At 39.8% G+C, this 12,253-nt stretch overlaps 2 protein-coding genes across 2 annotated transcripts in view; both read right to left on the reverse strand.

The window, feature by feature from the left end:
* The window catches only part of ZNHIT6 (zinc finger HIT-type containing 6), a 31,100-nt gene extending 29,493 nt beyond the window's left edge, over positions 1-1,607 (reverse strand). The window contains exon 1 of the mRNA XM_026038018.1: positions 1,594-1,607. Coding sequence (XP_025893803.1) covers positions 1,594-1,607 — 14 coding nt within the window. The remainder of the gene's footprint in view (positions 1-1,593) is intronic.
* A 71-nt stretch (positions 1,608-1,678) lies between these two features.
* The window catches only part of COL24A1 (collagen type XXIV alpha 1 chain), a 115,634-nt gene continuing 105,059 nt past the window's right edge, over positions 1,679-12,253 (reverse strand). The window contains exons 55-61 of the mRNA XM_026038019.1: positions 7,240-7,275; positions 7,119-7,145; positions 5,686-5,751; positions 4,974-5,142; positions 3,818-3,927; positions 2,560-2,775; positions 1,679-1,860 (exon numbers count right to left, since the gene is read on the reverse strand). Coding sequence (XP_025893804.1) covers positions 1,714-1,860; positions 2,560-2,775; positions 3,818-3,927; positions 4,974-5,142; positions 5,686-5,751; positions 7,119-7,145; positions 7,240-7,275 — 771 coding nt within the window. The 3' untranslated portion in view covers positions 1,679-1,713. The remainder of the gene's footprint in view (positions 1,861-2,559; positions 2,776-3,817; positions 3,928-4,973; positions 5,143-5,685; positions 5,752-7,118; positions 7,146-7,239; positions 7,276-12,253) is intronic.

Genomic DNA, 12,253 nt, shown 5'->3' on the forward strand with positions numbered 1-12,253 from the left:
AGGCCGGCCTCGCGGCGGAGGGCGGCCATGGGGCCTGTCCCGGCCGTTAGGGTTAAGAAACCGACAGCAAGGTGGAAACTTGTACTGGCAAAAAACGGTGCAAGGCCAGTAGGGAAAATACACTCAGAACGTTTTCTAAAGGGTGGTATTCCTGCTAAAGTCTATTTATCACAACATCGGCTCCCGAACCAAACTGGAAACACACGTGAAGTGACGCTGATGGCCATAAAAATGCAAAAATTACAGGCAGAAAATTGGTGCATTCTATAATTTTTCTTTTTCTTTTTTTTTTTTTTTTCCTCAAACTTCCTCAGCAAGCACAGAAGTGGTTCTTGTGCAGGAGGTGAAAGGGGAGGCGCAGGCCTGCTGCCTCATGAAGGCCAACAATGCCCCTGTCCCAAACGCCCCAGCCCCGAGCTTGACCGACACACTACGAGGCAGCACAACCCAAAACAAATGTTTAGTTTTAAAGCTCGTTTTATTACAATTTGGTATGAGGGACTTCCTGTGGGTCAAAGTGTTTGAACAGCTCCCTGCTTCCCGGTACRGTTTGGCATCATCTTGTCATACGGAGTAAACTTTAGATTGCGAACACACAGCGGCATAAACGGTGCTGTTCCTGATTTTTTTTTTTAAGGCATAGTAGGCCTAATTYAGGTAAACCAAAATTGTCTAGTAAAAAAAAAAGGAATTTCTAAGTTGATAAAATGATTATAATTTATCAGCAGCCATTCCAAAGACATGCTGTAGTAAAACTTTGAGCAAGTTACAAAATATATACACACTGTATCATCTTAAGATGCCTTTGGCATTCAAAAATGTAAGTGTAATAGAGTCTAAACCTCAAAACTACAAAAGGTGGCTCTTCTACAACATTTTTTACAATGGCTACAAAGCTAGCTCTTCTGACTATATGCATCATATACAATGCTCTGCCGCATATACTGCTTCCACAACAGTACACAAAAATACTTTAAACAAGAAATCCACATAAATAATGCTTTAGTTGTAACGAAGTAGGTGACTGACAATTTATAGTAAGTACCTTTATGACAGAAACRTATCTTGATGTAGCCAGCACATACAGTCCAAAAGACAAAAAGGGACTCAGGTTATCTCTGCTAAGGCCACAAGCACCTTGTGTTATGAAGAGCACCAAGGCAACGCGGACAGAAACACGTAAGAGGTAGTGAACCATCTGTTAAGATGTGTGTGTCCACCCAGGACTATAATACAGCTTTGTGCTTAAGGAAGATGTATTGTACTGTGGCATGTTCAAACTCATTCATGTTTCAAACACAAGCTATATTGCACATTTCGGAGCCCTAGCCAGTATTGCTCCTCAGGACTGCGTGTCTCCAGCTYTCCTCAGGCATTGCTTGCAGTGCTCTGGCGTTACTGCAGCACCAGAGGTCCTGAAGACTTCCGTGGTCAAATATTTAATTCTCAGTTCCAGGAAATTATACAAGAAAGCACCAACCAATATAAAAGAATTAAATACGTTATCAAAAAAGATGTTGAAGTCTTTTTTTTTTTTTTTTTGGTTTCTTTACATTTTTCAATGCCATTTCTCCTTAGGAGGAAGTCTTTTACTTTCTGAGGTTCATGGTAACCAACTCTGAAATATTTCTTCCATTTCATAGCAGTGATAGTGCTTGTAACGTTCAATCGATGCAACAGCTCTATGGTGATGTAAATACCAGCACGGGAGCCTTAAAGGAAGCACACTGCGCCGCTTTCTACGAAGTGCTGTTGCCCTGGTTTGAGATGAGAGAACATGTGAACCTGGACGACCGGGAGYTGACAAGTGTCCTGAGCGTGAAAAGAGAACTGCGTCTTGTGCCAGCTGCCGTCCTGGATCTGCAACACACACAGGCAGAACAGCAACTTGGTGTCAGAAATGAACCTCACAACACAAACTGAAACTGGCCCTAAGGAACCACAGGGGTACATAGAAACATTCTCCTCCCGCTGTTTCATAAAGGAACTGCACATTTAACGAACGCGATTTCTCCCGGGCACTAATGCCAGTGCTTTGATGAAGCAGCAGCTCCTCAGCGTGCTCTGAAATGGGGCTAGAGCAGGTGCCGAGGCCAGCTGGGGGTATAAGGCCTCTCAGATCACCTGGGAAATTCAYCTCCAAACTTAACAGCAAGCCTATGCTCAGGAACTCTGCAAGCATCCGAAGGCTTTCAGCCGGCCCTTGAGAAATCATCATGGGGAACGAGAGGAGGATCTCCTTAGATCTGTTCCAGGCTCTCTCCTGTCCCCGTGTAGTATCTGTAACTACAGGGAATCCAATGCTAATAGCAAGCATGGATGTTCGGCATTATTGTAATAGCTTTTGCATTCRGACTGATGTTGAATTTCATATCAAAATTTTGCACACAGACACATATGCAGAATGACATAAGTAGTAAGCTTCAAAGCAAGAAAATCTAAACTATCGTTACAATGTTAGGAAAAATATATATCCTCAAAGCTTATTTACTTGCAGAACATTAATAATTATTAAGCACTCATTCCATTATGGGCTTAATAATGCTAAAAAGTATTTACCATGCATTCGTCCATAAGCACCTTTGGTTCAAGTCGCGTATTTGCTTTAAACATTTGACCGTTCCATCCCTTGAAGCTAATCGGTGTTTTCTGGCCACCTGCCTCATTCAATCCCCACACGGGCGTGTTCAGACAGTGGACTGTGATGCTGTGGGTCGCTTCGGAGCTCAGTAAATGAAGGAAGTTCATCTGCACCTTTCCAACGCCAAACTCCAGCTAAGTTCCAGAAGAAAAGCATCGTTAGACTGACAGCTGGRCTATGCTGGCTGGCCAAGGCAACATGAAGTGACAGGCAGATGTATGCGCGGTGTTCAGGCATGGGAGCATGGATACATGTTTATATACGGGATCAATGCCAAAGAGCATGATTTATCTCTTTGAGAAGGTTCTGTAGTACCCAACACTGCAAACTCAGAAAGTTTGATAGGACATTTTCAAAGCTCAAATATAAACATTTGCTAATGCTCACAAACTTGCTGGGACACAGCGGGGCAGATACCATTACTCTGTAAACAGAAACTAAAACAAACGATTATATGTTTTTCAAACAAAGGTGGTTTCAGCAACAGTCTTTTATCGGCGCTCCCAACATTTGCTGTCCTTAGACAATACCTTGATCCCATTAACATCCTGAAGTTTACAAGCATACTTTAGGCASCAAGTCTAAAGTTCTTCTAGTTATTCCAAAGAAGAATTCCTGCAAGATCAGATCATACACAAGGATCTTTCAAATCTAAGAATGTGTGAGGATGCTTTACGTTATTACTGTTGCTCTTCAGGATAAACAGATATGTAAAACTCCACAAAAAATAAAGTCTCTATTCCTATGTATAGAGAGGTATGGATTAYGTGACATAAAGGAAATTATTTTCCACCTGACAAGGCATTTACCAGTATCTAAAAGTGTCAAAAATTATTTTGCTACTTCCCTTTGCAACCTCAGCATTCCTATACTCAGTTACTAATGTAGCTTAGGAGAATTTCTGGCTTGTTTTATACTTTGTACAGAAAACTATAAAGCAAAGCAAAGAGGAGCTCCAACAGCATGGAGGTTAAGTAAACAAACAACATCGATGCTCAAGTTAGTCAAAATTCATATACGTCATCTCCACTAAACTGTAATTTCCCTAGCACAATATATACTGACATGCTATCCCAAAGAGATAAACATAAAAGAAATAAACTGCCACTCAATATAACATAAGTTAAATAAAGAAGCATTCAGTTGTTCAAAGTTGTAGCAAGCAGCAACGTGTACCTTTGTCACAGACACGGGTGATAAACACGTCTGACCGCCTGCGGTGAAGTTGCAGAAGACCTCAATGGCATCAGAAGGACATCCAATATTTGGGTCAATCCAGTATTTTCCTATTAGTATATAATCCCAGATAAAAAAGTAAACCACAAATATAGTTGTTACTAAGCTATTTGTCTATTTATTTACTTTCTGGCAAGTCTCAGATATATTGTTACTACAGCTTCACTGGGAATGAAAGGAAGGAACAAGAGTTTCCACTACTGCAATGCTATAGTAGATAATGAGCTAAATCATCTTAGCCATCCAGTACTGGCTACCTATGCAAAGATTGTGATGGAAAACCTGATGCTCTCACAGCAACTTGAAAATCCTTTCTTTCTCTTCTTTCTACATTTTGGTCCACAAGGAAAAATAGGACAAATAGGGTGCATCTAAGTTATAGCAAAACTTAGCTCCCTTTAATTTAGGGTTAAATGCACATGAACCTGTGCTGTACAGTCTACATGAGCGTGTATAATGCTCTGTAAAATGGAGATGGGGTCAGTGACCTTGGAGGCCCTAAAGGACRGAGAGGCATTAAGCAGTGCACAGTCTTAATGAGGGTTAGACTCATCTTCACCGATTAGACTCGTCTTCATTGATTAGTCCTGACATATGCCAAGAAACAGCCATTTATTTCCTTGTAATGTCTAAAGTCATATCCTATTTTTTCATTAGCTTGTTTAATGTTAACACTTAATACTCAGAAGGTCATTTATATCTGAGTTTAATCGTTAAACATTCTAACAATCATTTGAAATATTCATCCAGGGTCTCCTTGGATATGAACGGTTGTCRATGCAGCTGACAGTGGCAGATGCTTTTCTCATTATTTACGCTTTTCTCATTAGAAATCAAGAATCCGATCCACACAAAGTTATGGCAGATGATGTAATCAGATCAAAGTCAAAGAGGAGTATGAATATTGGTTGGTAACATCACTTCCTCTTCAAAATCCGTATTGTGCATCTTAAATAAAGATAAAATGGCTGCRCATGCTTCAAAACAATCTGATAAAAAGCCCTACCTGTTACAATTTGAAGTGGGAAATAACATTTTGAAACAAAATATTTCAAAGTCTAGTTATGTTCAAGCTTTTATGGAAATGGACACTTACCATCAGACACTTTACGTTCACAGTTAAGCAAATCCCTGCAGATGCGGGCTGGATTATCCCGAGTGCCAAGGGGGTTCTTGATGCTGTGCAGCAAATTGCTAAGGTAGTGCAGTGTTTTGAATATCTCTGTACTGTGATCTAGTAAAGTTACTTCAGTATTCTGGTATCTCTGCCAGAGGCCATTAGTAAATGGGTTACCACAAAGAAATACCAAAACAGCAGTGCATGCAGTAAAAATCAAATGGCCATTGAAGATCCAGACAGAAGCAAAGTGTTTATGATGCATGCAATCAGCCATATAAACCATGGTAACAACACGATATTCCAATAAACAAATTAGTATTTTTTATTAAATTATCAGTACAATGAAGTTACAGGCGGGTTAAGATCATGCAAATACATCATTAAGATATGTTGGCATAGAAATGTGGATACAGAAAAAAAAAAGAAAAAAGGAAAAATTAGTGCATTTTTCAAGYATACTTGAAACTGTTCAGATTCTGAACAGTGAAGTCTGGTCTTAGACTATGTCTTCATTTAGATTGCATCTTATATATCTTACTATAATTAACTATATTCTATAGTGATTATTTGCAATCCATCACTAATCTTAAATAAAGTTTTTGTAAAGAGGCCTCGTTCTGGTCTTTAAAAAAAGATTTTATAACTGTATACCCTGTGTGCCAATAATAAATACATTGAAATACATTACCTCCATCTGCAGTGCAGCATTTGACTGGATCAAGGCTTGAACAGCAGCGTTGATGTCCATTTGTTTCTGGAAAAAATAAAAATTAGAACATAAATTRAAAAGAAATATTCTAAGACACAGGCAGCAATCTGCTGTGCACTGTTGCAGATTCATATAGATGATATGCTCATTAATTTAGGGGGAAAAATATCTGTGTAAACACATACCCTTGAAATGGGATCCTTACTTCCATTTCCRAAGAAAGTAAGCATATATACAGAAATACCGTATTACCTTTCTAGTAATAGATCCCCCCTACACACAMAAAATTTAACTATCATACTCCTGGAAGCAAAAAATAAGACACTAGAATAACAGGAACAGACTAGTGCACCAACTATTTCCCTCCAGTTATTTAATCTGTAGAGTTAAGAAAAAATGATTAAAATTAGTGGGAAGGTGTTTTATTCCTTTCCAGAGAAGGCATAACAAAGCATATGGCAATGTAGCTGCCATACAGCTGTACAATATACAGCTTTACATATAAATACAAATAYAAAAATATATTTGTAACAGTTGCACAAATACAACTTGGACCATACGTGTACRTCTCACTCGTGGTCTCAAGTCTCTTGCCAGCTGAAAGCTCCATTCCTGAAGGGAAGTCTTTGCTGGGTGCCCAGGAAGCAGAGCCATGGCTCTCGTGCCCAGAGGAGAAAGAAACGTGTGGTGGGTGTTTGAGCAGAGGGTGAGTGGGTGCCAGCCCCCCTGGTCTGCATGAGCTGCCAGCAGCTGCTGCAGAGCAGGGTCGCCCTCATAGAGCACGAAGAACCACCAAGATTAGCCTGCAACCAGCCTCAGGAGGAAACCAGTTCCCTGGTTATCTCCATTCTCTGCGCTGTCTGCAAGGTGTATACGTTACACAACAGATTTGAGTTTTTTTGTTTTAAAGAATTAATCTATTCATATGAACAAATAGGTCTTAGAGTTTGTTCTCTATTAGGATTTGTTCATAGGATATGAATACTATCACAGCTTTCTGGATCCTTCAGATATTGACCCCATCCTATAACTGGCACAGTCCCTTAGAAGGCAACAATCCAGTTAGGTTTGTATAGGGAGATCATCTGGGCCAAAGATCCCGCAGGATTTTCCTGGTGCTTTCTTTCAATTCTTTAAATGCAGAATTGTTTCAACAGAAAACGCTTTTTACAGTGAGATGGCACTAAGCCATGTYAAAGGTTCATGAGTTTTGCCTAATACAGTTTCGACAGCATTGTAGAAGGGAAATGTTGGTGTAAAATGAAACATTCAGAAGGTATTAGGGTTGTGACGGAGGCCCTTGGGTAACATATTCGCTTTACACTTGCAGTGACTGAAGAGGCAACACATGTGGAGAGGATGGCTTTCAGCAAGAAGGTCTGTACTGCACTCAATGTACTTGGGGAACTTACTCTTGGTCCTGRTGGTCCAGGTGGGCCCTAGAAAATTGGAGAAAGTAGGTTATTAGGTGCATCACATTTGCACATGATACGCTCACAGTGGAAAACTGTGCACTTTTTTTTATGCACTTACAGGTGGCCCTGGCTGGCCCCGAGGTCCCTGAGGGCCCTGGAAGAAACAGAGATAAGATGGAACCATTATAGACGAATGTCTCTGCTTCTCTGTTTTTAAATACCACAAAATGCTCCCCATGTACAATGAAGCAAAACAGTTTGTGACACAGGTCTTAGTAAAGCTGTTGATCACTAGTTGCTGTTCTTAAAAGTACCATGTTCTGTTCACGTGGGAATATTCCTGTGAGAAGTGTTGGTTGGGCTGAATATGAAAACTTTTTTATCATTTATTTTTGATATTAAAGCACATCAGAGGCCCCATACAAAGTATTAATTCATAGTGTGCCAATATTATGTGTTACAAATATGAATTATGTTGTAGGAAAGGTGACAGAAGCAGAAAAACGTTATAGCTGGTAATAAAAAAAATGCCTGACTGAATAAGTGTTTATTACCTCTTAATGCAGGCTCACCCTTCAGCTAGAACACAYGATGTTCCTTGTTGAGTAGCAATACTGCATGTTTCCTTTGTGTTATCTAAATTACGCCCTTATCCCTAAGGGCCATGATTTTACGCTGTAGGATGATATAGTGGGGAAGAGTGGGAGAAGGAGAAGCTTTCCCCCAGCTCAGAGTGCCTAAAACACACAGCCTTAAACCTAAAGCAGGGAAGGAAGCAAAAGAGATGTCTAGGGGTCGGGCACAGATCCTCACAGGCACTGGCCATCTCCCTCTCTGAATTATCCATGAGCAACGATTCAAATTAAGAAGATATGTATCATTAATATTTACACCTGTGCAGCGATAGTGATGTTTTTTTCTACATTATGTTCCACAGCCGCTATATATTCAAAGCCTCTAGGAGCTGCTGCAACATAAACAATAACAAAGACATGGAAAAAGAGGAGAGTAGGTAGCAGCAGCTTAATACCAATGAAAGAGGAGGAAGAGGATGAAATGCACAGGCAACATCTGCATTATGTATTAGTAAAATGTTTTAGCATAACTGAGTTAAAGCCAAATTCTTTAGCAGTATTGCTTATATCAATTTTCAAGCACAGCAAACTTTTCCAGCAAAAGCACTCTTGCCTCTAAGTCCTGGCCAGTGGAGAAACAACAGGCATGCTAACAAATGTTCTAAATTGATCTGTTCAGAAGAAATATCAAATGTAAATCATTTGTATGCAGTATTAATACTTGTAGTATTAATCTTTAAATGAGATTTCACAAGATGTGTGTGTTTCTACATGTGTTTCTGATTTCAGGCTGTGCTTCAAGCTGCCATTACAGCAAAAAAAAAAAAAAAAATCATACATATTTAAATAAAAAAAAAAGTAGGGGCCATCATTTAATTTCTTGCACCACATCTACAGCAGTAGGGCTATATTGAGGGACTGAGTGCTGAGGCCAAAGCCATGCTAGGCATGTTCTGTGACATGAACAGGTGACAGTCACAACTGAAGCTATTTCCAGATTTTAAACAAATATGGTCTGATAATATTTAAATAAGATGGAGACATAACTCAGGGACAGCACTGGGCCCAGTGCTCTTCAACTTGTTCATCAATGACTTGGATGAGGACATAGAGGGCACCCTGAGCAAGTTTGCAGATGATCCCAAGCTGGGCGGAGTGGCAGAGAGTCCAGAGGGCTGTGCTGCCATCCAGAGGGACCTAGACAGGCTGGAGAGTTGGACAAGAGAAGAACCTCCTGAGGTTCAACAAGGGCGAGTGTAGGGTCCTGCCCTGAGGCAGGAACAACCCCAGGCACCAGGACAGATTAGGGGCTGACCTGCTGGAGAGCAGCTCCACGGAGAGGGACCTGCGAGTCCTGGTAGACACCAAGTTAACCATRAGTGAGCAGTGTGCCCTCGTGGCCAAGAATGCCAATGGGATCCTGGCTGRATCAGGAGGATGTTGCCAATAGGTCAAGGGAGGGGATCCTGCCCTTCTCCTCAGCTCTGGGGAGGCTGAACCAGGAGTATTGRGGGCAGTTCTGGGCTCCCCATTATAAGAGGGACGTGGAGCTTCTAGAGAGGGTCCAGTAGAGAGCAACAAAGATGATTAAGGGACTGGAGWATCTCTTATATAAGGAAAGACTAAACAAGCATGGCCTGTTTAGTCTGGAGAAGACTGAGAGGGGGATCTGATCAATATGCAGGGGAAAATCTAGAGAGAATTGGGCCAGTCTTCTCAGTGGTGGCCAGTGACAGGACAAGGGGTAATGGGTACAAACYGRAACATACRCAATTCCATCTCCCTATGAGGAAGAACTTCTTTCCTGTGAGGGTGACAGAGCACTGGCACAGGCTGCCCAGGGAGACTCTGGAGTCTCCTTCTCTGGAGATCTTCAAAACCCGCCTGGATGCCACCCTGTGYCCCGTGCTCTGGGTGTCCCTGCTGGAGCAGGGGGGTTGGACTAGATGATCTCTAGGGGTCCCTTCCAACCTCAACCATTCTGTGATTCTAGCATCTGTTCACTCATTTGAGTGTGATCATTGCCAAACCTGGAATTTCCTTTGGAATCCTACTGCTATTAAATGGGCATAAATCATTATTATTGTTCTTCATTATTACAACACCAAAAACAGATGAATTTGCAGAGATGACATCCATGTGACTGCTCTGGAACACAGCCCCAGCTGATGCAGATCAACTGGGTTCCACAGGGCTCTACTATTGGATGACAGCTGAGAAAGTTAACATCCACATTTAGTTAAGCAGATCAGGARCTCAAATACTGTAAGACTGCTGCAGAATACTTCCAGGCCTCTGAGTATATATTACTAGACTCTATCATCACGCTTAGTGAAATATATTCGGTATAAAATGAAAAAAGAATGTGAAACAGAAATGTGAGAAGTGAATTTGACATTGTAAGGCCACATTCGTTATTTTTTTTTTTCCACAAGACTTGACTATGCAATTACCAACTCGGGCAATGCAGAATGTCTTCAACAGTTCGTCCCTAAGTAACCACTGCTCTCCAATGAATAGGTGTCTTTGTTCTGGATGCCAAGATTTAGAAATTCCAGTAGATTTTTCAGATGACTGCATGCTTTAGTTAATATTTCAATCATCTTGGCATATGTCACAATTTWAAAACTTCAGGATTATTGGGAGAAGGACAGTTCAAGTTTGTTTCAGTTTCCGATATAGAATTGGATTTTTTTTTTTTAATATAAAAAGTACACTGTTCCTACGTTTTCAAGCTATTTTGCAATGAAGGAATTTGATTTGTCTTGATTCACTGTCTTCTTGCCAATAAAAGCCATGTGGAAAAAGGTAAATATTGAATACTACTTTTTAACTGCAGTAAAACTCTTTAAGGCATATTGCATTTCTTAAATGCATTTAAGCTTCAAAGGCCTATATGAATTACCTTTACAAACCTTTTGAATATAACAAAGYTATCCAGAGTATGTTGAAAACCTTGYAGAGACGTACAAATATTCTTTGTTTTGTTGCAGAACAACAGAGTAATGTTAAATCACACATTTCATGCATTAAGTTAATTGCAGAATATTCCAATGGAATGTAGAGGATTACTTTTACAAATCTACTTAATTTATCCTTTGATCATATTAGAATTTAAGTGATAGAAGTGCAATTCCAGTTCTTAATAACAAAAATGAAGAATAAAACAATCAGTTTTAGTATGTTCTTTTAATTTTTAATCACTTAATTTGATTGCTAGTACAGAAGTTCAAAGGCCAAAATTCTAATCTTTTCTAATACTGTATGGTCCTGATCTTACATGCAATGATACACATTCTTAACTTCAAAAACATAAGCAATCTCAAAAACAGCACCACTCATGTTTAAAGCTAACATGTGCACACTAATTTTCAAGATTAAGACTTTGTTAGTATATTGGTCATTTCATAATTCAAATTAGAAAGAGTTGTGGTATAAAAATATAGGACACATTTTACATTATCTTCTGACTTCCATCAGCTTTCTGTTAATGTAATCACTGACTTGGGCAGAATGATTCTTGACTTAAACTGCTAGGGACAGAAGAACAGATTTCTAAACTGTTCTTGTTTCACATTATATTTCCCATTTTCCTGAAGCTACAAATAGAACATTTTATCAATCTGATGAAGCTAATTGCACAAAAATCTGTTTGATATAAAAATATTTAGGTAYTGAGAAAATGAATGCTGTGAAAATTAATAAGGGGATGAATCCCATGACAAAAATGATCAGATTGTCATAACTGCCCTAGCATCTTTACACACTGTTGCACAGGGAGTATCATAGGCCTGTCAGTTTGATTGGGTGTAGCTATCCCACCTGAATCATAATAGTTGGAAAAGATCTTCAAGATAAGAGTCCAACTGTAAATCCATCACCACCAGGCCGCTAAACCACATCCCTAAGTGCCTCCACCACTAAGTCACCACTAAGTGACTCCACCACTTCCCTGGRCAGCTTGTTTCAATGCTTAACTACTCTTTCCATGTAGAAATTGTTCCTAATACCCAAACTGAACATTCCCTGGCACAACTTGAAGCTAGATCAAAGGCAATTAGAGAAAGGAGAGCAACCCAGAACCACAAAACACCAGGGATTTAGGGTTTTGTCATCAACCATTTGGGATGCTACTAAGAAAACTCTTTGCTAGTCTTACACCTACTAGCACAAGAGGCTCACAGAGCTGGCAGCATGCAAGAATAAGGCAAGACTGTTATCATATCAGGGAGAGCCTAGAACTCCTGGTGAAATATGTATAATTGTAATTAGGATAATAGCTAATACTTACTTTTAAAGTGTTGTTTGCATCAGACAGACCCTGTAGCAGTTCCACAAAGGCCTGCTATCTATGTTTTTCAGTGGAAAAAATGACATATCTTTCTAGTAATAATCACTATATCCACAACRCACTACAACTGTAAGTTAAACAGTAGCAGTAGAATTGCTATGGGAAAAGTTAAAACCTTTGAGATTCTAGGAAGAATGCCAATATCAATTTTAAAAGAATAAATTCAAAGCTTGGAATACACAGCTGGCTGAAAATCATTTTTGCTC

Source organism: Nothoprocta perdicaria, unplaced genomic scaffold, assembly GCF_003342845.1.
Source record: "Nothoprocta perdicaria isolate Ctin4 unplaced genomic scaffold, notPer1 scaffold_20, whole genome shotgun sequence".
NCBI lineage: Eukaryota > Metazoa > Chordata > Aves > Tinamiformes > Tinamidae > Nothoprocta > Nothoprocta perdicaria.